Here is a 26,002-nt window from a genome sequence, read left to right on the forward strand (position 1 = left end):
ATACATAGTTTTGGTTCAAATTAAACTAAATTTCAAGATGTCAGTGAAAATCAAGCAAGCAAGCAATGAGAGCAAGGAAACAGACTTACTCTTCCACGTGTATTGGCACCTGTAGTACAGGATCTGCATAAGCAAAAAAAGGAGAAGTCATAATACTGGCAATTCAGTTCCTTCATCTCACTAGACTCAGGACCAAATCAGGCCTGCATCCTGCTCCTTTCTGAATGGCTGATGCACAGAGTTTGAAAGTGGCCATCCCAGCATCCTCAATGATATCCTGTTTGATTATGAAACTGGGTTTGTAAAATGGGAAAGTACTCAGCACCTCAGAAGTTCTAGACCTGGAGTTCTTTGCTTATTTTTACCCACACTACTCCTCAGCTACCCATGGGAGCAGAGTTGGAGAAGGGCAGTACTGTACTGCATCCCAAGTCTCCTTATTTCTCTCCTGGACAGAGCACACCATCTGTAGGAGCCGCCTGTATTCACAGTAACAACATTCGGCTTTCAGCATGCATATGTGATCTCTGGGCACTGGTTGCCCAGGAGGCAGTTCACCATAATTTGCAGCAACTGCTGTTATCGCACTGGCTTCAACAACCTATTTTACTTAAAAACAAGCTACAGCTAATGGAAGATTGCGGAGACTCAGAACAGATACAAAAACACGCACGTTGATATTTTCATAACAGAAGGCCAACCTAGTGCTTTTTTAACCTGTATTTTACAAACTTTTGCTACTTTGTGTCTGGGGTACCTTGTTTATCATCAGGCATGTAGATCTATGGTTTTTAGCCAACACCATGTAATTTAAAATGAAACATACAAACTGAAAGCCTAGTTGTACACCTACTGAAATCAGCGAGGTGACTGCCAATGACTTAAAAGCAAGGCTCCGATGCAAGTCAGAAAAACCTAGTTCCACTTCCTACTCCAAGTAAAAACTGCCACGATCAGCATGTCACTGAAAATAAAAACCAAGGATTAGACAAAATTACCTTAAAACTGAATTTTTCACTTCAATAAATCTCCCCACTAAAATTTCTCCAAGAATCTGTATTACATAAAAATCAAAAGATATGGAAACAATCTCGCAGTAGTTGGTATTTGAACCATCAGAAACACAGCTTAGCTTTCATCAACAAAAGGAAGTTACAAAACTGAAACTGACAGTATTAAATCTAGATCTTCACATATTAAAGGATAATTAAGAACAGTAAATCTGAACTTAATGTAAATTGATGGGACCTAAGAATTACTATCTGAGGCCTCACAAAATCCTGAAACATGGGATTTTCAATCCTGATGCCAAAACCATGGAAGTGACCAGACTTGTAAGACATACTCTAGAATTAGAAAGACAAATGTCTGCGTTTATTTATGGGTATATTGGCAGAAAGTAACTCAGAAGTCAAGAGGGTGCAACGTTATCTTCACTTCTTCACAGGGCAAATCAAACCATTATAATAAAATAAGTCTAAATAAGAAGATTAAAGATGACCAAACCAACAAATTCTGTTTTTTCACCTGTTCTGTCTCTGCAGCAAACATTATGCTGCAATAGGAAGGAAATAAGAACAAAAACAATGATGTTGTGAGAGTCTTCGATCAGGAAATTGGCACAGGTTCTGTACAGCTTGAGTGTACTGCAGTATTTGCAGAGCTCAGCAAGACAAGAAATTTATGATTCATTTTATGGGTGTTACAAGTCTCTGCCACTCTGCAGTGTATTACACCACACAGACTGCTGGGTTGATGACAATGACCTAGGACTGTGTCCCTTCATTTTTATAAAACAGATTAAAAAAATATAAGAAAGCCCTACCTAAACATATCTCTAGCAGCAATGCAGCTAAAAGCAGTAGTAGTCACCAAAGACGCCCAGACAATTTCAGGGACAGAAGGAAAGCACAATATAAGAAACAACAGTGGATCTATTTCTATTTTCATCAATTTCTTTTTACAACAGTAAACACTCTCACAGCAGCTCCATTCAAAACTTGTATATATTTGTTTCTTTTTAAGCCTATTAAATGTTCTAGAGACATCCTCAAAGGTGTCAGAATAAACTACTCAAAAACATATTAAGCTTCTGGGAACAACCCAGTTAGCTGGAGAGAGCTGTGCTCTACACTGGCACTGAATCATACATACCGTGCCCAGCAAAACCACTGCAAAGTTATTATCACGGCTGCCACTGCTCATTGATGTAAGATGGGAATGATATGTAAGTGTACAGCTCCACATTATATCATAAACACCATTTAATTTATTGAGAACAGAAGCAAACATCAGACGGGCTTAGGAGTAACTAACACTCAAACCCAGGAGCCAAGTGATTCATCATTATGGACCTGTCCCTGCAGATCACACTACTTAGCCAAACCTTTATTCCACTGTACTACATCAAGCAATTCATTCCTGTCCCTTGTGTGAAGAAACTGGTTTCAGGATATTGGGAGGACCCAAGCTTGCAGTTGATCGTATGCCAATTATTTCTCGGCATTTGCGTCAAGTATTCCATGACCTTTAGGAGATGCAACACAAATGGTCACTTACAAAATCATCCCTCCACTACTAAAGAAAAGCAAGCAAGAAAAAAGCATTAGATGGCTGCTGTATACAGCGCTTCAGCTCTGGAGCTGACCTGCTAGGTTGAACTACTACAAGCCAGTATCCAGGAGCCCAGAAGAACCCAACTAAAAGAAGAACAAGACGTTAAAGACCACAGGCTAGAGCTTCTATAATCATAAGTGCTTCACGGGAAGTGAAAGCCTCCCAGTTTTCTGACAGAAACAGCAGCAGAAATCAGCAGAAAATGGCACCTGCCTCAGTTAAAGGAAGATTTAATGCAAATGCTATAGGTGTTCCTAAAGGCAAAAACCAAATAAACTTTACAAGTCTCTTACTGAATACTTTGAGAGTCTCACTGGGTAAAAAATAAACTGTTGCCTGTGGTGATGATGCCTACTGCTAGACAATTGCGTCAACAAATGTGCTTAAGCAACTCTGTCCTATCTACAAGCATCTCCTCAAACGATCATTTGTGATAACAAAGCTGCACAACTTGCTTTTGAAGTGCTAACTGACTGCGTACACATTTTTTTTTTTTTTAAGTATAGTAGTGCAGATTTTCTCAAAAATTACTTTCTAGCCAGCTTAGGCAAAGCAAGAGATAGTTTCTCATCCAAATTACTCTTAGAAACTTTTAAAATTATTTTTAATAATCAGTACTGCCTGAATAAACAGTACTAGCTGAATCAATCTTCAAATTTTTTAACTGCGCTGTTACTGACATAACACAACACGCACTCTACAGTAGAACAGGACAGAATGTGACCTTTTCAAACTTTTTAGTATTTCATTTTTTTTTCAAAGAATGTTCAGGGAAATCTGAACAAGTACAGGAAATATCAAAAGGTAAACCACGTCTTCTTGCAACTGGTCCTGGTTAACTTATGACATTTGCAGGAGAATCTGGTTACTAATGTCCTATGACTCCCTCCCTGCACTCAAAATACAGTGAATAAAAATTAAATATTTTTTGTACAAATATCTTGATTTCACTTAATTTTCAAAGACTGGGCAATCTACTTTTACAAAAGTAAGTGCTCCACTCTGATCCAGCTGTCTCAAATGTTCTATCTTTTTATTGAAGACGAAGCACCATAACAGTGAAGGAATACACACACATATGTAAAATGTATTTGCAGTAAGCTTTTTACCCCATCCTTTTACTTCTGAAAGACATTGGAAAAATGTCACTCACAGCAATTGCATCAACAAATGCAATATCCTACACTTCCGTTAACAATGCCAGAAATCCCACAAATGACTTTCCAACTGCTGTAATGAGTTTTTCTGAAACACTTGCATATCAGAGCACATGAAAGAAAGGCTTAAGTCCCAAGCTGTTTGGTGAGTGCCATACAGAAGCATCATGCTCACAAGAAGTCCTTAATTTTTTTTCTTTAGTATCTTGTCTTCAATATCAAGAACAGTGCTTGAGTGAAAAAAAAAAAATCTTACTTTTATTTGTCTTCTCAGTAACTAAAATTTGATTTAGCAGCAATGATAAAGATGTAGATGGAATAGATTAAGTTGTTACTATGAAGCAGCAGAAAAATTCTCCAGTATTTGCTGATTATTCTGATGGCTTCCTGCAACATGTAAGTGTTGTATATCATAAAAATCACAGAATCTCAGAATCATTCAGGAAAAGACCCCTAAGACCATCTAGCCCAACCTTTAACCTAGTACTGTTAGAAAGTATTTAGTATCAAATACATAATCCTGATTCATTTCCATCAGAGGCTATTCACAATGGATGAACATAAACAGAGCGAGGGGTATTTTTTCTGAAGTTACAGAAATTCTCTTTTCACCAGTAGCACTATCCACCTGTAAATGGCTGTGGAAAGCCATTTCTCTACATTCTTAGCTGCTGGGGTGAAGCAAGTTTTCTCATTTTCTTAACACTTTCATTATCTTGAACTAAGGTTGTAGCTCTACAAAGATACTCTGAAGACAGACAATGAAATCTTTGCATTCACTTTCATGTGGTCTGGGACATAGTCCAATTTTACTTCAAAGTTTGTTTTGAAATAAGAATTCACTCAGAGATAAAAGAGGATCTTGTGAGGTTAATTTACTGTTGTCAAGTCATATAACAGTTCTTGTATGCTTGAACACAGACTAGTGAAAAAACATCCTGAATCATTTTAGAACTGAGGTCACCTTCTGCTCCACGAGTCAACTGGAAAAGGTTCTTGCACAAGTTAGAGGACTGAGGCCTTATCTTCTATTCAACAGCTCAGCGCTCAAGCGTTAACACACTGAGACTGGAAGCACATCCTGCTTGCAAAGTTTCCGTGAACTGCAGTTCCCTGTAATTAGGTAAGTCATTCTAATTGGCTTGATCTGTTCCAATACCAACAATGATGATAACCACTGAACAAAGCAGGAAGTATTCGGCATCTAAACAAAAACTTTATCACAAAGAAAATGTGATAAAACTGTGATATAAATACATCTGCCTCTTCCTTAAGCTCAAATCCTTATATTCAAATCCTACAATTCCAATATACACTAGCTGTAGATCTGGTAATGCACACAAGTCAACAAGCACATGCATTTGTAAAGTTAGTGCCACTGATACTCTTCAGCAAATTTATCTGGAATTTAATTTAGCAAAACTAATTACTACCCCCCACACAGAGAGTTCAATGGCATGAGGATAATAAAAATACTATTAAAAAGACTGCTGAAACCTTTCCTTGTCATTGTGTAACTTCAAAGTCATTATTCTTTAAGAACTAAAAAGCTTTCAATTTTACACATTAATAAAAAGACCTGTAGAATAAATTTGGATGAAAAAATTAATAGGACTGATTCTAGATTATAAAGATTTATTCTACAACTCTAACACTATACTCACAAGTAAAGTAGCTATCAGAAACCAGTTAGCATAATGTCTATCCAGTAATTTAGGCAATTTTGGGGTTCAGTTATACTTCACTGAACATTTTGACCTGGGCAAGCAGATGTCCCTACACAGTTTTGGTTGCATCATGACTAGAAACTATTTTTGCCTGTATTTCTTGCTTGTAGGCGGGCAAAAGTATATGATATATTCCAGATTATTCTGAAATAATTCTAACCCATATTTTGCATACACATATGGAAAAAAGCCATATATACAATTTTTGAAACTGTAACTGCAATACTAAACATAACACCTTTGCCTTTTTTTCCATATTTCACAAACATGTGACAAGATAAATCTACCCTTTAGCCAAGTCAAGAACGAGTCTTTTTTAATGCACAAGATAGAGCTGCACATTCTCATCGCTATAATGCATCCCTAAGTAGACCATACAAAACCAATGACTGAAAAGGAGAAGTGGGGGATTCTGAAAGAGCAAGCGAGTAAGTTGCTGCCCCGCTGGAATGAGCTGGAAAAAACGGTTTCCTGATCTGAGGCCCTACCATAAGATCTGGGCTAACGGGCCAATTTAAAATCATGTCATCTTTGCTTGCTGTTGAAATTAAAGAAATTGAGGTTAGAAATACTAACCAACCACCCTCTGGAATGTGTTGGAAAGAGAACCCTTTTACAATCATTTTGACAATCGTTATTAGTTTACACCAATGCATAAAGATATTTCTTCCCAGCTGGGAATAACCACTGTTATTGGAGCAGGACCTACAGATCTCAGACTGGTCCTTTAAAATTTACCTATTGGATATCTTTAATATATATAGTCTTTATATCTTTGTCTTACCGTGACTAGTCCACTGCAGTCCAGAGGTCACAAATAAGGTATTAGAAATCAGAACCTTTTAAATCAATTTTTGTCATTGATTGTTTTATTGCCACAGAGAACTGAACTTCACAACAATTTCTGCTGGCTCTAAATCTATCAGCATTAGTTATCTGGCCACCAAAAACCCCTGAGAGCTGTCAGATTGTAGGACACACAGAAGCCAACAGGAAATGAAGGTACAACGCATTCTCAACAAGTAGGTCCACAATCTACCTACATATACTTGCAGGGAATACATTTTCATTTATGAACTGCTGGAGAGTCCTATTACTTACACAACCAATTTTTGCCTGCTTCATGGGGAGTACAAGTAATCAAACTGCCTTTCTTGCCAGCACTACTCAAAGGCAGGAAAACCAAACATATTATTGTGGTGATAACCAGTGGTTCATTTACTCTGCATACCTAAGATAAGTTTCAGTGTTAAATTAAAACAAACCATACACGGCAGGATCTTCATGTTTGTTTAAGTACTGCCTGATAATGAACACCACCTTGGTTTTTCTCCCAAACAAAATAAAATGCATAATAATTGTCCTTTGTTAAATACCTGGCTGCTTAAGTGCAGTGATAAAACCTTTCTTCCTGACAAAGGCTTCTACAGCACTTCAGGTGACCTCCAGAACTTCTCCAAGCACATGAACCATACAACACATGGTTCATTGTCTGATACTCAGGGTGAAATGGCACCTGCAAGAACAATGCCTACAGTGCAAGCAACTTTCCATTGAGTAATCCCATGTAACACTACACACCTGTTGTTGACAGAGAGCGCACACAGAAAAACTGTTTACACAGTAATATTAATACTGAATTCTGCACTATTAAATCCATCCAGGGATTTAAACAGCAAGATGGTATGGACTTTCATGGGCTATTAATTTCCAACAATTTTCCTTTGTTTGGGCTTCTCATGCACTGGGTGACCACCAAAAATTCACTTTTGCAAAAAAACTATAAAACCCTCCAATTACAAATTCATTCTCCAATTTACATGTACAGGCCCTTGTTCCATATACACTTAACTAAGTTACCTCATGAAGCATCTTGTAATTATGAAAACTATCACTAATTTTTTTATTTTTCATTGAACCTTGTGTGCTGTTCTATTACACAGAAATAAACTAATGGACAGTAAGTGCTTTGCAAAAAGCAGCTGAACAAACCTCATGTTGGCAACACACAGAACACAACACGGTGACAGAGAGGGAAAAAAAAAAAAAAAGGTCCTATAAAACTAGATTATCCAGTCTGGCAGTTCTACTGTACAAACAGTAGTTTTGCAACATTTTTTTTTTAAACAAGGGAAGTTCCTTGAGCAACACACTTTGACCAAGTTCCTTTTCATTACCAAAGTCCCTTCATTTCTTCCTCAAATAAACTTTTGTCCTTACTAAGTCTGCCTGCGGAAAAATGCTAGTTATGACATCCTTCAAGGATGGGACAAAGTAGTGTATGTTCATGTCAGTTTAATGACAAGCAAAAAAGAGTGAAAGCTCCTCTTAGCGCTGCAATAGCCTTTATAACAACAAAGGAGGAGGCTGATAACCTTTTCTGTATCCAAGCCTGTTCAGGCAAAGTGGAGGTCTAAATTTAAAGTGGAGACACAGAGAGGGGAAAATGTAATCACACCCAGTAACCAAGATCCTTCTAGAAAGTACTTGCTCACTTCTTTTTGATTCAAGAGGAGCTATAAAAGCACTCCTTAATGAAGTTAACTTTTTGTCTGGCAGAGTTGCATTCAAATAGGAATGTTCAAAGAAATAAGAGTGACTGGTTAGTAATGCAGACATCAGATACACACAATTCATTTCCCACCACTTCAGCTCACCTACTAAACTGGCATTAGGCTCTTAAAATAAGAGGACAGAATGATGCAATCACTGTGACTCCTTTCCATTTGACCTGCTCTCTCATTTAGTTCCAGACATGATGAGAAACTGCTGCTATCACTTCCACTAAATGCAATCAAATTCCCACTAAAAAAAAAAACCTGTATTAAATACTGAATTTGTCATGAAGATAGAGCTATCTCTACTAGGTAATTGAAATTACAAAATCCCCTCCAGTCACTCAGCAATGTTAAACTTCTGTACACAACTGCAGTTCTTTTATTTAGAAACCTGTGCTGTTCCTAGATGTCTACTATAGACAAAAAGACCTGAGGTTTGCACAATATCCGTGGCACCACTGAATGTAGGATATTCCAGAGATAAAATCATGCTTCCACAAACCCTTTGCCAACCGTTCCACAGGCTGACACTCCCATTTGACATCTATTCTGTTCTAAGCATTCTTACATCCCATATAACATGATACCTATTTAGATAATTATACCACTACAGCTAAAACATTTTTGGGGAAAAAAAAAATCTGGAAATCAAGATCTGCAAGTGAAAAAATGAAGATGAATATGATGCCAGAAACACTAGCTTAACTCAGAGTCTAGAACAAGAGCAAAATTAAGAACAAATATTTACCAGGCTCTACAAAGTCTGAATAACCAATTATTGTTACGGAGCAGAAAGCAGCAGGACATCTGCTCACCTTCTTTTAAAGTCCACTTGATTGCTCCCGTCCGCTTGCTGACAGCATGCAAACTTCCATCAAGAGTTGAAACAAACAGCAGTGTTTCTGGCACAGTTACTGAGCTGGTGTTCTGGAAAAGAAAAATCCATACACTGAATGTCATTATTTACTACAGACTTTACTTTTAACTGCCAAACAGTAAATTGTCTAAAATATCAGTTTTCTTTTTAATCACATAGACCAGACAATCTTGTCCCTCTGAATTCAGTGACTTTTTTTACCCCCTTTTTTTTTTCTGCAGTTGCTAAGTATGCTTAAGTTCCCCTAGAGATAAACTTTAAGTGGATAACCTATCTGTGACTCAACCTCCTTCAATTTTATATCAAAGTATCCTTGTGACTAGACTTTGGAGAAGTCTGAGATAGGGCTAGCTTAGGAAAAAAACTGATACAAAGACCATGCGAGAAGATAGCCAGGGTGAGGCACTTCAAAGCAGCTCAGAGAATGTAAATGGTGATGTCAAAACCATGCTACTCCCAAGTTAACAGAGCATACTTCTTCCAAGGTTTAGTCCCCAACAGATGAAAAGACATTGGCTGGTTAAAAGGTGGAGCTGCAAGCATGCGGGCTGTGTCTGAGCAAGGACTAAACGTGTAGGATAGAAGCAGCTTAAGGGCTCGAGAAGATTCAGACTGTTAGGGCTCTTAATTGTGTTACTGTACCCTACATCTCCAACTACTGCATTTCTGGGGTAGGTAGTAAATGGCGCTGTTTAAGCAAGTCCTCATGTACTAACACATCCGCAGCGCCTGGAAAGCAGTCCACTGCAGGATTCAGACCTCAGCTTGACATCTTAGCCATTCTGCCACTGGGGACATGTCACTCCATGTTCAGGTACATTACTGTTTGGTGCCTGCTGTTCTTTCTAAAACACAAGCAGCTTTTGAGCCTGGCTATCACATGTAATTTTATTTAAAGGGCATCATACAAACTTTGACTCAAAACTATGTAGCTATTGCTGGATGGATGAGGTGTTTCAGTGTGCAAAGCAGAAAAAAACATGTTAATTTAATGTTTACTTTTCTCTTCCTGCCTAAAGATGATCTCATACACCCTAAGATCGATCCATTTCCATTTACCAAGTCTCAAGTTATTGCTCAAATAACTTGCCATTTGTACACTGCATCTGCAGTGCTCTTCTGCGTGCCACCTGCCATGTTTAGAAAGTTTCACTGTTAAATATATCTCTTAAGCTACCACAGTTCGTGAAATGAAAGTGTGCAGTTGACATAATCAGTACTGTCTTAAATGACTTACTTTTTAAAAATAATTACCACTCACGCTAGAATTATTGCAAAGCAAAATAGAAAATTGTCAAATTAAAATGCACGGGTATAGGAGTAACCATTTCTTTTGAAAACTATCCATGTCCAGTACAACTCAACTAAAGCATTAAGCTCTTTCACATAGAAAATGAAGCCAAAAGAATAATGTAATAAAGTAACAACTAGCCAACTTGCAGGTAGCACCTACAAACATTATACACACTTCTTCCCAGCCATGAAGAATACAGCTGGAGCAGACAACTGTAGAACACACAGTGCAGAAAAAAAAGTTAAGTACAAAACAACGATATACAAACCATAAGTCAGAACTAAATGTTGGAGGTCCAGAAAAAAAGGAGATGTATCTTAGTGTATAAATATAATTTTGATTATTTGACACAGTTCAATTATGCAGGCTAACATTTATATGGAAAATGTCTGCATTTAACTAAAATATTTACAGCTGCATGCAGAATCAAACTTTGCAACATTTGTTTAAACAGGGACACGAGATAGCAATTCTTCTCCTGCTGACCTATAAAGCGTGCAGCTCAAGATGTTACTAGTGAGGACTGAACTTGGAGGTATCTTTTCAGCCTAATGACCTGATTCGTACATAGCAGCAAAGAGAAGCTTAAGATGCGAAAAGACATCTCAATTCAACAGAGTACCATCAGCAGAACAACTATTAGGAAATCCTCCCTATCTTAGACCATTTTCCCCCATGGTGCTACTTCTACTGTCCAATAATCTATACTGGTTATGATTTTATTTTCAGTCTTTCAAAATTCCTCTTTCAGCATTACTGCTGCAATGCACCTTAATTCTGATTTCTTTCTCTGGCTCTCAGAGTCTGTCATTCATAAATCAAGGACGCTCAATTCCACCATAATCACCCTAGCCTTCTGGTTTACTTTAATACCCAATGAACAATTGGCATCAACAGAACAGGGAATTATCCATTTGTTTTTCTTCCCCATGAAATCAAATTCTCCTTTCCCCCACCCAGGTAATGGTGGGGTAACACCCTATGCGTGACATTACACAAAGGACAGCTAACCTCATGCTCAAGAACATCCTTATGCATAGCTACACACTATCCTAGAAACGTTTGTGCTGCCATTCTTAATCATTCTGATTTCAAGCAATGAATGAAGAGCAAAAATTTCAAAATTTACTTATAACAGTATTATGATGAAAACAAGAAGCAATGGACTGTGGTCAAAACTCATTTGAAATCAACCTTTGTGCAGTAACACTTTGCTCTCATGTATTAATTTTCACCTGAAGATCTCAACACATTTTACCAAAACAAATAAATGATTCTAGTTAAGCGATTCATGATAGATAAGGAATTTCTTCATCCTATCCACAAAAATGTTGAAAAGCTAGTTTACTTTTAAGCTAGCTTTTTTGAACGCATAATGCACTCACACACACAAGTATTTCCAGGCTTTTGCTTTATATAAAAGATGTAACATATATTTAATTGCTTCAATTGACCGAGACACTTTGTAATGAATGAAATAACTCGACAGCAGTTGTATAAAGCTGTTTGCAGGGCTCCGGGCTTACAAAATAGAAACAAAACAAAACCAAAAACAGGAACCAAAGACACTAAATGAATATTCCAGCTCTGAATTAACAACTAATTGCACAAACAAATTGTACCCATCAGGTTAACTGCATTTAATTAACCAGCATCCGCAACTGCCAGATGTTGCCCAGCGTCAGCCAGAAGGTAGCTGTTTGAAGTGCTTACTACCTATCTGCGTGAGTTCAAAGAAGAAATCACGGTGAGCTACACAATTTTGAAAAAGATCTCATAAATAGTTTTTTACTCAGACATCTGACAAACACATTTCAGCTTTCTCATTCCAAACAAAAGTACATTTTCACTGCAGAGGTACTTGCAAAAAGCCATGTTCCAGAGAATTTCATTCTTCTTCCACCAGATTCATAGAAGATGGCAGAAAACATTTTGAGACAATAGTTCTGCAACGTGCAACATGCTATACTGTATACATCCTGTATGGTATATACCTCAGGGAACATAAGAAATATCTATTCCTTCGTGAAGACCAGTCTACCCTAAACCTGTTCTGTTAGCAGAAACATTCAGTTTAAATGATGAGAACAATACTGTTCGTTCTTCTATCAAAAAAGATACAAAAGCACTTCACTAAAACATCCCTTACCCAAACTGATTATTTTAGTTAACACACGGAGTGAAACTGCACTTAGAGGGAAACACAGCGAGTTGCGCAAGAACAGACAACTGTTAAAGTCCGGAAACGAACATTACTGAAGGTGCTTAAAACTGCAGGTGGGAATTTGACACTCGGAATGGAATGACTAGTGTTACAGTTGAGTTGTAAATAAAATGTAACATAAAGCAAATCCACCACTTCCACAGGGTTATACACAGACTTAAGAGTGTTTTTCTAGGCTATGTTTTACTCTGCACAAGTTTTTCTTATCTTACAGAATCGGTATATTCTCCACAAAGCATTTTCACTTCCTGTCATCTACTGAGAATTGAATAAAGCCTGTACTATCTTCACCAAAAAAAAAAAGGCAAAAAAATGCTCCTGTAGAATAAAGACCATAATGATTACAGTTAGATATCAAATATCATTCATTCATATATGTAGCATATGGAACATGACATGCGGTAGCTCTGTAGATTTAATATTTGAGCATCTGAATAGCTATTTCTTGTGGCACCAAGGCTACACAAAGGATGGAACTGAATGTGAGCTGTGACACTCATCATACATCACTGAACAATACTGCCTTCCAGATTACTGGTATTTTAAAAGCCTGCTAGTACTTGGAATTGGGTGGGAAGTTCTCAACATGCAAGGAGTTCCCCCGCATTCTGCAGACGCAGCAGTACGCAAACTTGTGCCCTCCAGATCACTGACAGACCGAATGACGCAGAAAGAAAACGGAAGCTGAAGAACCGATCCTCACAAGTTTCTGCAGAAAACAAGATGAACACCTGAATGTTGCTCCCAGACAGAATGCCCTACGAAGTTCTTAGGTGCGACTAAGATAATGAGATTACAATAGCTTGTGCCTGCCTTCACTTTCTGGCCAACAGAGCGCTGCTCTCTCTTCCTGGGATGGCAAGTGCCGATGGCAAACACAAGTAGCCAGGGCAGAGGAGGGAACAGTATTCTGAGAGACGCTGCTAGGTCCAGCGTGACAGAGAAACTACCTTCTTTTCAGGGGCCCACTGCCCCGGGATTTTCCTCGGGAGCACAGTCCCCATGGGGGCACACAATCCACTGACAGCGGGGCTGCCGCGCGGTGCACCTTGCTGCACCACCACCTGGGCAGCATCGCTGCTCCTGCTGCTACTTCTCTGCGCTCCAACCACCTTTGTCTTACCGCCACTTTCTTCTGATGCTTTCCTTCATCTCCCCCACGAGTCTGTGCTAAAGTTTTACTACTTTTGAAGGGCTTTCTTATATTTAGCGATCAAAGTCTCATTGATGTGGTCATTGCAAGCCCGTGTGTCAAAGATAACTGCTTTGGATAAAAGACTGAAGATAGGGCAAGTGTCTTCATTTTGTTAGTTCTTCCTTTAACTCTCACGTTCTATTTCATACACATAAAGTACCATATATTCAAAATCCTCCATTCATTCCCCGTTTTCAAAGCATATGATATCACGCAGTTGAGATTAATCAGCCAGGTAACACACTACGCTGCTGAAGTTTATGACCTAAATATAAAAAAATAGATGAGTCCGTAGACTTTGCAAGGCTACATTGCTGATTTATTTTGACAAATATCTACAGTAGTCACCTGGGGAAATGGCTAGTGTAATAGTACGGAAACAAACATTTATTCATTCAAATGGCATAAAACATTAGGCGTAAAAAAGAACAGATAAATATCTGTATTTCATTCAGACAGGAATAAAAAAAATTCTCTTGATTTTATTAGTGAGTATTATCAGACTGCTGTATCAAGGGTTCAAATACTGAATGGACTTTATTTTTAACATAAAGCTTTTTAATTAATTGATTGATTAATGGATTAATTAAAGTCTGGAATTAGCACCATTATGAAAAGCTATGATAATTATGAAAACCTGTATGTACAAAGCCAAACTTGTTTTCATTTTTGCATGCAGAATTTAAGAGCGTTCTCCACTGGGGGAAAAAAAATCTCAGTCCTGAGACAGACGCTGTATAAATACTGGTGTGCGTGGACATTGCCCTCCCTGCAGGGAAGGGGTCTAAACTGCTGTGATGCAATGCGAATTCTTGAGATTATTTCCCATTGCACTTTTATTCTGAGGAGATATAATTTAATACAGGAGGAATCTGGCAGGACACGAGTCAGCTGAGCAAAAAGAACTGAATTTAGCAAACAGAGAAAATGAGATGGAAGGAAAACCTGTTTTGGCTCTTTTATTTTATCTGAAATTGTAGTAACGTATGTCGTAACAACAGCCCTCCTTGGAATTCAGTGAGAGCTTCTGCTGCTTTGACAATCTGTAGTCATAAAAATTTTCCACCCCAGTAGTGATGTTAAGTGAAGGATTTACAGTATTTTGAGGTTATTTGGGCACTGCTTTAGAATGATTTTTTTAATAATTTAATTCAAAACACATTTTTAATACCTCTCAAGGTCTCATTGAATTAAACTTTGACAGATGTTCTAAAGCAATGACTGCTAAAAATCTGTAACAGCCTAAACTTTGGGAATGAACAGAAAAGCATTTATAAGTACCAGCTAACACTAGCATCCTCCTCTCGCTCCAAACCCACCACATCTTCAGAAAAAATGATGTTTTTGAAATCTATGTAAAAACAATTAAAAACAATTTTGAATGACCCACGGAGCCAAGGGGAGGGCAGCGAAAGCTGCAGAACAAGCTGGGGTGTGTTTGTGTCTGCCTGTGGCACAGTTCAGTGTCAAAGATTGTATCTTCCTTCACCGCAACATTCAGATTGTTTAAGGTTAGCACAGCAGTGCCCTATTTTGTTTTATTGTGTGGGAAGAAAACAGATCCCCATGGGAATAATTTCTTCCATTAATTTGTCTTCTTAAAAACAGTTCTTTTGAAATGCAGGTCACTGAGTATGCACAAATCCCAATGAAGTCTGTGGAAACAGCAGACAGAAAGAAAACCAGGCCATTTAGTTCCTTGAGGTTATCATTCTGTAACCTAGAAATATGTTGCACTCTGGGGGTGATACCACAAGGCGTTCTTCAAGTACAAATAAAGAGGAAAACACTTCATATTGACAGTGGATGTATGACAGTCCATTACTAACTCTGAGAACTGCCACCAAGTTCACAGAAACAGTTCAGTGCTCGCTAGTAAACAAAGCCCAGTGCCATATGCTACCAGGTGATAATTTTCTCTTTTCTGAGTCTTAAACAGGAACACATTTGCACCAAACTTAATTTTTAAGGTCTGACAGAAAATTAAGGATGGATGACTTGCTACCTATAATTTAAATTCTCCTAGCTTCTTTAGAAATGCCTGGATTACCAAACAAAAGAGCTAACAAGATATATTTTCTCTCAAGAAAAAAAAAATCAAAAAAAATAACTACATTCCTCAATCCATAATTGCTTTAACATGTATCAGGCTATGCATTTGCATTTCACTAAGGAACTATTAAAAAACCTCTAGCACTAATAGCACCAGACACTTTCTTCTCCATAAGGAAAGGCCAAGAGCAGAATTTATGCTACTGGAACCACAGCTGGTAAACCCGTAAGGAGGCAAAGCAAAATCTTTCCAAAGCTTGGCACACCCTGCAAGCAATTGGCATGTTCATCCCAGCCTGCCAAAGAGCCAGCAGCCCGGTTCTGACAGCCATCCTCTAATAACATCACCATGCTACAGGCTAGGACCCACCAGGGATAACAAAACCACACCATGAAGAAACTGCACAATTCAGTAAGCTGCTGTGGGAGGTTTTTCACTGTAAGTAATAATGAAGCCAGTATAGGAAAGAAAGCTGCCAAAAAATAAACTGTCTTCTTTAGAAAGCGAAAACAAATCTACAGATCTTTTCATCTAGATTCCAGGATGTGTTTCTTAGCTATTTCTCACAGCCCAGGTACTCAGACTTTTCATTACCATGCCCATTTGTATTACGTTGTCTCCAACTGTCCTCTGACGTGATTGAGCCCTGTGTGGTGCTCTACACTGCGAGCTCCCAGCTAAGGATTCAGACTGAGATCTCTCTGTAAAAGCAAAACTTAGCTCCATTTGCACAAGAACGCCAGCAAGCAAAGCGAGTACAAGAGAGTTATAAAAACATGAATTTCTGTCACTCCAGAACAGAGCTGTCTATGATAATTTTAGGTGTGCAAGATGAATCTGTATTCCTCAAAAAAACAAAAAACCTTAATATACTAATGATTTTATGGGGCAACCAAGGAGATCGGCAACTCAAATAAAACACATGAATGTTAATTAACACAACTCTTCAAGATGTCTACATTAAAATCTTCTGCTGTTTCGCATAGGTCTTCATGCCTTTCAGTTAACTGGCTAAACACCTCATGCCGAGCTAAAAAGCGCATTAGAAGAAATGACAGCTGGGTAAGGCTGGGTTTTTCCCATGTCAGCAGCAGCCCGCGGTGCTGCCCGTATGTGCCGTACAACCCAGCACCGACACCAGCCGCACCGGCTGCAGGAGGGAACAGCCCGACGGTCTAAATGCCAGTTTTATCCCAGAGAATTTGCTATTTTTGAATTGCACCAACTCCATTTTAAGAGAGAAACAGGCAAAATTTGGGATGTCTAGCTGCAACACTACCATGAGGAAACAGCAAACTTTTCTGTTGTAATTATCCCATGGCTCACAAAAATCAGAGAGTTGTAAATCAGTACTGTATAATGTTTATAGTGACACCTTATTTACTGATGGCTCTACTGCATTTCTTATTGCTGTATCAGAGATGTCACCCTTTTATAATGTGTTCCCATATATTGCTAGAGCAATTACAAGAGCTATACATTGTGTTACTTTAATAATACGGAACAGGATTTCGTCTTATAAGGAAAAGACAGGAAAGAAATCCCTTTAGTGAACATATAAGTTATGGGAAAACAGTCTTAAAGCCAGGATATAAAGAAAGAGTATATTTAGCAAAGAAAATAAACAGCAGCAAACCATCATCCGTACTCGTAAAAGAAACTTATATCAAACAGATTCTGCACAGATCTTTAGATAATCTCATATTTTTCATGTTACCTCAATAACAAGAATTGTACGCCAGTCTTTTCCACGGGTATTTACTACTCAAGTGATGTTACTAGTTCTAAATAAGCCTTTCAAGTTAAATGGGTTGATTGAGACTAAGTTCAAAGAACTAAAAACTAGTTATGAAAAGGGACTGAAGGGCAGAACAGATTTCAGTTTGGAAATCCAGGTGAGGACTACTGCTGGCAGCACAAGAAGACTAGGGTAAGAGCTGAGAAAAGAAACCAAGAGAGGGAGAACCCTGAATCAAACAACAGACTGAGTGAGGTAAGATGGGAGGGCAGGGAGACCAAGAGGAGAGAAAGCCGGAGAACAAGACTGCTGAATTCTGCTGGGGCCCAAACCTAGGTTTTTGTGACTCTGCAAGTAAAAATCATACAGAACTTAGTATTAATTTGTTGATTCATAGATCAGATTTATAAATAAAGAAGTATTTTAAACTACTTCTTAGTATTCTGAGTACTATTTTTAAAACTTCGTGTATTTCAAATCAGTTTTTTCCTTGCAAAATCTGAACCCAAAATCTATCAAGAGATCTCAGTAGAACTTTATAGTCCAGACCATGACAAAGAAAAAGTAATGCAAATGAAAAGTACCCCCTCTTCTCTGAGGAACTACAGTTTTATTCTTACCTACAACTCAAAATCACCTCAGCTACAAAATAATCATAAATGGTAGAAAGATGTTCCTAGTCTGAACTGCCAATATTGTAATCTAGAACCATTAGCACTCTCCACTAATGACTTTAATGTACTTTTTGTTGATAGGCTTTTTTTTTCCTTCAGTTTCCTAATCAAATAACAACACTAAATATGTTACATATCTTCATTACTAAATGTGTTTACTTTTAAAGAAGGGGAGTGGAGCTCCTATATCCTAGATGAAAAACAAAGCCTCCAGCTTTGCTTAACCAGAACGATAACCCCATATATTACACCAGTGTTTTCAGATAACAACAAGCAATCCATCAAAGCACACAGCCTAAAACTTTCCTCTGCTACATTCAGGTATAATAGAAACAGCAAATGCCAGCTGGCCTTTTTCATTGTCTCACGACCCTGAGAATTTACAAAGAACACCTTTCAGAACTGAATTTTTGAACACGATCTCAGTTCATACATGACATATAGCACACAATTTAAGGCACGCTGTTTAAAATGATTATCTCCATAGAAATGATCTGTTCAGAACTCCATTTGCTTTGGACCAGCTTCACTATTGCCCCTGCTTTTGTCGCTCCCCGCAATACCTTATGACAAAACTGGTTATTTCTTAAGAGGTTTGTAGTGCAGTGACTTGTACACCTTGTCTTTCATCTTTGAATGTAGAACTGTAGTCTCTTTTGGATACCAACCAACCATTTATAAATTTAACACATATTGCTATCTTTGTTCTGGAAGCAGAAAGATCAAAGTGTCCCAAGATGGGATTCAGCAGCATTCCCCAGGCATGCAGCTAATCATTTGTATTTGAACATCAGCATATATATAGGTATACATATTTATTATCTTTTTCAGAAAGAAAACAAGGCCCTCTCCTTATGAGGTTATAGCATAAGAGTCTACCAGATAAATGATGGTGTATGGAGTCTCCTTCTCAACACATACTCAAAATCTGCCTAGACGTGTGCGATAGGTGACCCTGATGGTGCAGGGGGGTAGGAGCAGATGATCTTCAGGGGTCCCTGCTACCCTCAACCCTTCTGTGATTCTATGATACAGCAACACAGCAATGGGACAGACCAAAGATCCAGCATCTCACTAGTTCCACTATACACCTACACAGTTTTGGCTTGCAAAAGTTTCCTCATCCTACTTTTATCAATAACTTTACGGGAAGTTACCTCTATTTCTATATCCCAGGGACGATTATATTCGCGGCCCGGAGCCCCAGCTAAGCACCCCGGTTACAGCAGCAGCCAGCCCCCAGCTGCCCGGGGCCGTTCCCCTGCAACCCGCCCGCCCCCGCAACCCCCAGCCGGGCATTAACGGCACCGGCTTCGCAAGCACCGGCGCTGCCGGGGGCGGTGGGCATCTACCCACGGCCAACTTTCGGTACAGCCCCGCCGCCCCCCGGGGCCGCTCCCCCACCCTGCTGGGGGCCAGGCCTGCCGGCGGCGAGGCCTCCCGCGGCCCGGGGGGTGGCCGCGACACCGGGGCTGAGCCGTGCCCACCCTCCGCGCCCGGGGCCCAGCGGGGAGATCGAGCCCCGGCCGCGCCTCGCTTACCCCGGGCCTCGGCAGGAGCAGCGTCAGCAGCGCGCCCAGGCTGACGAGGAGGAGGAGGAGGTGGCGGCGGCGGAGCAGCTCCATGGCTGCCACCCGCGGCGGCTCCGGGCCGCCCGGCGGCCCCCCCGCGCCACGCCGCCTCCTGCCGGCCTCCCCGGCGCTCCCCGCACGGCGGGGCGGAGCCGGCCGGCCCCGAGCCCCGACGTCAGCCCTGGCCCCGCGGCTTGGCGTGCTCCCAGCACAGCCCTGCAGCCGGTCAGCGTTTCCACGGGGAAAGCGCCCGCCAGCCCCTCTCGGCATTGCGGGGTGCTAAGTGCAGGGAGGAGGCAGGCTCGCCCAGCAGCCCCCCGCCTCGGGTAATTGCCCCCTTGGTTTTCGCATTTTCGGAGGACATCAAGCCAAGATTATTTGGCATAGCTCTTGACAAAGTCACGTTGAGCCTGTTGTGCCCACTGATGCCTTAAATAAATGCAAAATTGACGTGCCCCTCTGAGCCATTAACAAGGTCCAAGCTGCTCCGCACAGATAAACAAATGCCGAATCAAGTGGAAGAGGCTTGGAAAAGAAAAAGAGTAAATGTACACCACTTGGCAAAGCCCTAGCTTTCAGGCGTCTATTTATATAACAAAGCCACTTTGTCCTTGCTGCACGCTGTTTGCTTTTTAATACTGATATCATTAGAGGAGCTGCAGAGCACACCGAGTCCTCAGTGTGCAATATGTACCCAACAGATCGGCCCTGGCTGCTCCCTCCTCTCATAAGCACGCCTTTGACTGTAAGGAGACACAATTACGATCTAACACACAAATCTGAATACAGAAAATCATCCTGGAGCTATGGAAACGCCACCTCTGGTACCGATGGGTTCCTTCAGGGCGCTTCAAGCACTCGTTGCGTGAGCACGGAGCGCAGCCACACGCTGCTAGGCCCCGCCGCCCCCTCCCCATTTTGCAGCGCTGCTGGGCCAGTTTAGCCATTTTTACCTCTTCACATGGGATTTTATTGGCCTTAGGCTGCGTTCCGTGTCGTGGTACATTAATAAAGGGCTGTTTTTTCCCTCAGCACTGCTCCCCGCCGGGCGCTGCTCCTCAGGAGCTGAGGAACCGCCGCCCAGGCCCGAGCGGAGACCACGCGCTGGCACTTCGAAGCGCTATCTCTTAACAATACCGAAGGGCTACGGCAGAGCACTGCACAGCCGTGTAAATTAAACAGTACCGTTCTCTACCAAAAGGCGGGCGGAGCCTGGCAGCGCGGGCGGGCCAGGCCCCCTCAAAACCTCTCCTCACGCCCCCGCCGCCATCTTGGCTCGGCCCGTCCCTCCCCGCGGCCCCGCGCTGGGACTCCTACTGGGTGAGGCAAGGCGGGGCGGGGCGCGGAGCGACTCCGCTCTATAAAGGGCAGCGCGGGGGCGGGACCGTCCTTTCTGTCAGCACGGCGGCACGGGGTGAGTGTGGCCCGTGGTCGGCGGGGGGACGGTGGGGGTGTCGGGCTGCGCTGATGTCTCTTTACGCGTGTTAGACTGCTGACAACCGTGAAGTAAACCCACAGCTGAGCGCCCGGGCCGTCGCGCACCCCGCGGGGCGGCTGCCACACGCGGTCTCCCTAACCTCTGCTCTTCGTTCCGTGTCTTTCTGCAGGGGCCGTGCGGCGACCGGGCGAATGAAGCTGCGGGGAGCGGCCGGGTGAATAAAGCTGCGTGTGCTCCGCCACCGTGTCCGTCTGGTTCTTGTCCGGGTCCGTTCCTTTCTCCGCACTGCCTTTGAGCCGGCGGGGCGCCCTGCCCGCGGCGCCGCCGGCCAAGCAGCGGTGCCAGAGCGAGCCCCTTGTTGATAACTGGTGCTGCTCGGCGCGGCCCGGGCGGCGCTTTTAAAAGCAAGGTACAGGGCGCGGGCGGGCGGCGGCCGCACAAAATGGCGGCGCGGCCTGAGGGGGAGGGAGCGGGAGCCGCCCTGCGCTGCCCTCGAAGGGGAGCTGGGTTCTCTCACAGAACAGTGTTCTGTACGATGTAAGTCCTTCCCAGAGCCCTGCACACCTCCTTGGAGAGGAGGGTAAGGGTTCAGTTTTAAATGGGATTTTTTTTAAAAAAAAAGCTAATAAGCAGTGAAAGTCCTAGTCGTCGTTGGAATAAACCATCTGGGTGAATGTGAATGATAAAACCAGAGAAATGCATCCAGCTGTACGTCAACACTGAGCCTTTGGAGTCCTTTTTGAGAAAAAATGCAAACTCAAGTCCAGTGATGCAAGCTGCAGCTAATCCCAGGGCCTCTTCTTTTTTCATATTTTAATAGCTGTGATCTTGACACCCTGCAAGTAATGGAGAATGGAGCTTTGCAAAACCATAGTTGTACATAAAAATAGTACATCTATACTCACCCTGACACCAGCATTGGGCAAGAGAGTAGTTGCAGGGTCTAGGAAGACAAGAGCTACTTAAGCTCAGAAAAGTTTTAATACTAAACCTACTACAGAGAGTACACTACTAGTAATCATTTCAGAATTTTCAGCACAACATAAAATTTTAAAAGCATGTTTTTAAAGTACGTGCTTCTTGTAAATACTAACAGTTGTAGTAAATGGCTGGCTCAACAGATAATCAACAGATAATACAGTATAGATACGGGGGAATTCAAGCTGTCAAGGTGCATTGAATTTCTCCTTCAGTTGGAAAAGTTAAAATAAATGGTCTGAACTGTTTAACCCTAAAATCATCATATGCTATCCCCTACAACTAAAAAATCTGAAAGTGCTCATATCACACTTGTCATTTTAGTAACTTGCTCTTCTAATGGCATTTTTGAAGCAACTTGCAGAAGACGGTGGCTAAATACTATGTAGAAATAAGTTTTAATTGAATAATTGTTTGACATGAGATAGATTTATTTAATAAAACAAAGCAAGCAGATTGTAGTTACCCACAGTTTATGAAGTGCAATATGACAATCTTGTGTAATAATCTAAATCTGTTTACACATTAGTGCATCTAGTCCTTTGACTTTAGTTATTGCACATAAAAATTAAATCATATAAAAAGACCTGCGTACAAGACATGCAGACTTCATGAAAGGCAAATAATGCCTACATAATCAGAGCAAAACCCAGAATATACACAGCCTGGAATGGTCAAGGAGGAGTTCAGGTAACAAATATACTAATATTTCAATTAAAGGTAACCAAAATAGGTGTTCAAATATAGAATTAATTTTAAATATATTAAATGCTAGTTTTCTTTTATGTTTCAGGCAAGGTGCTGTTTAAAAAACCTTCAATATAATAGCTTCATTTAGAGATGGTAAATCATCAAGTTACACGTGGAAATTTTGATTTACATCAAATGTGACAACACAACGTACAAAAAAGTTCTTAAAAAATTACTTCTAAAAAAAAGCAAATTATGTTATAAAAGGAGAGCCAAAACTCACCTTCTTTGTAAACTAAAATGTTTTCTGACATCCATGAACTGTTGGCAACACTGAGTATCAGAAAAATATTACATGTGTTAAGTAGTGGATATGTAGTGTTCAAATATTGAATTTACTGCATACATTTACTCATGAATCATCAGATAGAAATAAAAGGCAGTTTCCCATCCCCCCTTAGTTTTGGCCATTAATTAGCACAAACAGTCTTTAATTATATCATGATCAGCTTGAGTAACTGCAATACTTGAATTCCTATTTCACAAAGTCAAAAAAAAATGCACAGGGGTCAAAATCTTTCCATTACAGCTGTTTTCACAAACACCTGGCAATTTGATGCCTGGAGCTGCACAGCTGTAATGTGAGAATTTGGTCCCATGCTCTTTGCATGTAAACACAGTGCAATGGAAAGAGTCACAGCAACAAACTCTCCTATAAGAAAAAACTTAGTGTGTTTCATTGTAGCAAGAGGCTCTATACACAGTAGGGTAACTAAGTACTTCTGGTAATGTGCAGTATTAGACATTTCATGTGTGCTCATGTCTTTATAAACATTCAGAATTAATCATGAACCAAGGTGATTGTACCTCACTATAAGGCGGCTTGCTATAGTTTGGTCTCATGGCTTTACCAACTTTTTTCTCATCATTTACAAAAGACAGTCCCACCTTCACTGATAGTTGTGTGTGTGTGTTTTATGGCTAGTTGCTTCCCCAAAAAAAGCACAAGTTCTATATGAAAAAAGTAATATGTATATACCATATTGAATCACAATATTACCTATACATCCAATTTACATTCTTTTATCCTGAAAGCATTTCATATTTCGATTGCTTGACACAAGCTATTGACTGCAGAAGTGAAAGAACATAAAACAGTTCATTCTACACCTCCAACTGCCTGAGAAAGAAAAATATTCTTCCAGTTTTTATAAATTCATTCCTTATTTAGGACTTTTTCCATTTGGCACGCAGTTCCTTTGCTGCCAAACAACCTTTCAATGCTTTAATGCATACTAACGTAGCATGAAAACAAGCTAACAAAAGCTGTGTCAACAAGCTCCTTGATCTATTATAGTCAGGTTCTCCCTCCCTCCCCCAAGGAACAGGTCATCTTAGCCTCTGAGTTAAAATCCTGATGGTAGCCAGTACAAAAATAAAATCAACTGCTTAATGGAATGACACTTCATGTAGCTGAAGTACACAGGGACAATAACCAGGCAAATGAGCACAAAGGTATGGTTCTAGGCAGTCCTTGGGAGGGGGGAAAAAAGTGGCACAAATTGAGGATGAGAACTACAGCACAGTTTATAAAACCATGAGAATAACGTCTATAATACTGTAAACTGCAAGAGTCTTCACATGTTATGGTTGATCAGGGGCCTCCGTGATCAGATCTTTAGTAGGGTATGTAGAGGAGCGGGGATCCATGGCTGAGTGCATTAAAGGAATATAAACATCATCCATGTTTGGCATGACAAAGATTTTCTGTGGAAAAGATGCAATTAAATCAAGTTACATTTCATATGGCACTTGAAAACTTGTATTTCTGCTTTTAGTTTAAAAAAAAATCCAGATACATACTTCCTTCCTCAAGTTCAGCGTTTGAGTCAATGCCCATATTAGATATTAGAGCCCTACAGTGTCCACTAACTGCAGCCATTTAGTTGTGTTACAGCTGCAGATGAAGCTCAGAAATACTAAGATCTCTGCGCTTCCCATTAAATAAGAGTAGCATGACAGGAAACATACCAACTCTACTGCTTTCTCAGCTCTCATACGTCAAACCATTTCTAATAAAATAAACAGCTTTGATTTCACGTCAACTGTATAGGAATGAAGCTGGTCAGTTAACTGTTTTTGCGTCATAAAAGTACTTGCAAATTCAGAGGTTTCTTGTTTTGTTTTTACAGTTGGCACTACAATCACTCATTGTTTTATTTTATTTTAAAGGAACTTGTAAAGGGAGACCTTATTGCTTCATATGTTCTTAATTTTAGACAACAGTTTAACCCTCTGCCATCTAAGAACTCCTAGGACCATGCTTTTGTTTAAGTACTACACATTCTGACATACCATCTCTTTCATGGAAATAGCATTTTCAGATTAAAATCATTCTGCAAGTGCTAAACCAGGTTTCCATCCAGGTCTGTCTATACATGGTCTAAGGACTACCCCAGAAGTCAGTTTCAGATGAATTTTTAACATGCATACCACTGAACAGGAGCAATGCAGAATGCTCGTTAGTCATGAATTAAATTGGAGACATGCAAAAAATGTAAGAACCCACCCAAACTATCATTAATTAAATGAAAATGCCGTTAAGGAAACGTACCTGAAACTCTTGTTCCAGTTTCCTCTCTATCCAGTCAGTTACATGAACCAGGGTCACTTCTCTTTCACCAAGTTTTGGCCGAGCTTTTAACTCCAGGTAGGGAGGTCTTCGAAAGCCATACCTTAAGAGAGCACACAGGACAGGTTTTATTACGACCACTCCAACAAAGCATATATCTATCTATAGATAGATATCACAGTGTTATCTATCAATGTCCTCTTAATAGCAATCATGTAAATGCCTCATTTACAACTAGACTGTATTGTACCTCTTCCAGGGCCCATTTCAGCTGCATTTTACCATTAGGTAGCACACCTGAAACACTGCACAGCTCTTGCAGTAAGTTCCTCTTACCATATTCTGTCAGTAGGTGGAGGTGGAATGTTAATTACTAGCATTCCTCTGCACTCTTGTACTTCAACTGTTAGCAGCAATGGAGTATTGGAGACCTCTTCAATTTTCTTCTTTATAAACTCAGTCTCTGTTGCTTTTTGAAAATATTTTGACTTAGTAATTTTGTCCACAATTCTCATAATCTTACTTGTCCGATGTCCTCCAACATACCTTTGATAGAGAATACAAAAAGTATATCAAGGTA

The 26,002-nt window shown here is 40.3% G+C and overlaps 2 protein-coding genes and 1 non-coding gene across 9 annotated transcripts in view; 1 reads left to right on the forward strand and 2 right to left on the reverse strand.

Moving 5' to 3' along the window:
* ERN1 (endoplasmic reticulum to nucleus signaling 1) overlaps positions 1 to 19,969 on the reverse strand; it is a 37,354-nt gene extending 17,385 nt beyond the window's left edge. Inside the window, exons 1-3 of the mRNA XM_048064614.2 lie at positions 19,655 to 19,969; positions 8,874 to 8,985; positions 90 to 123 (exon numbers count right to left, since the gene is read on the reverse strand). Of these exons, the coding sequence (XP_047920571.2) occupies positions 90 to 123; positions 8,874 to 8,985; positions 19,655 to 19,954 (446 nt within the window). The 5' untranslated portion in view covers positions 19,955 to 19,969. The remainder of the gene's footprint in view (positions 1 to 89; positions 124 to 8,873; positions 8,986 to 19,654) is intronic.
* TEX2 (testis expressed 2) overlaps positions 1 to 26,002 on the reverse strand; it is a 75,041-nt gene that overhangs the window by 2,720 nt on the left and 46,319 nt on the right. For 6 of the 7 annotated variants that reach the window (XM_066980095.1, XM_066980096.1, XM_048064613.2 and 3 more), the window contains 6 exons: positions 25,759 to 25,968; positions 25,405 to 25,525; positions 20,638 to 24,557; positions 8,874 to 8,985; positions 854 to 964; positions 90 to 123 (listed from right to left, as the gene is read on the reverse strand). In XM_066980095.1, coding sequence (XP_066836196.1) covers positions 24,435 to 24,557; positions 25,405 to 25,525; positions 25,759 to 25,968 — 454 coding nt within the window. In that variant the 3' untranslated portion in view covers positions 90 to 123; positions 854 to 964; positions 8,874 to 8,985; positions 20,638 to 24,434. The remainder of the gene's footprint in view (positions 1 to 89; positions 124 to 853; positions 965 to 8,873; positions 8,986 to 20,637; positions 24,558 to 25,404; positions 25,526 to 25,758; positions 25,969 to 26,002) is intronic. The other variant, XM_048064611.2, reaches the window with a different exon arrangement.
* On the forward strand, positions 21,405 to 21,539 carry LOC125182869 (small nucleolar RNA SNORA76). The gene has a single exon (XR_007163550.1). It is a non-coding gene; the product is annotated as a small nucleolar RNA SNORA76 (small nucleolar RNA).

The sequence above is a fragment of the Anser cygnoides genome, chromosome 19 (assembly GCF_040182565.1).
Source record: "Anser cygnoides isolate HZ-2024a breed goose chromosome 19, Taihu_goose_T2T_genome, whole genome shotgun sequence".
Lineage (NCBI taxonomy): Eukaryota > Metazoa > Chordata > Aves > Anseriformes > Anatidae > Anser > Anser cygnoides.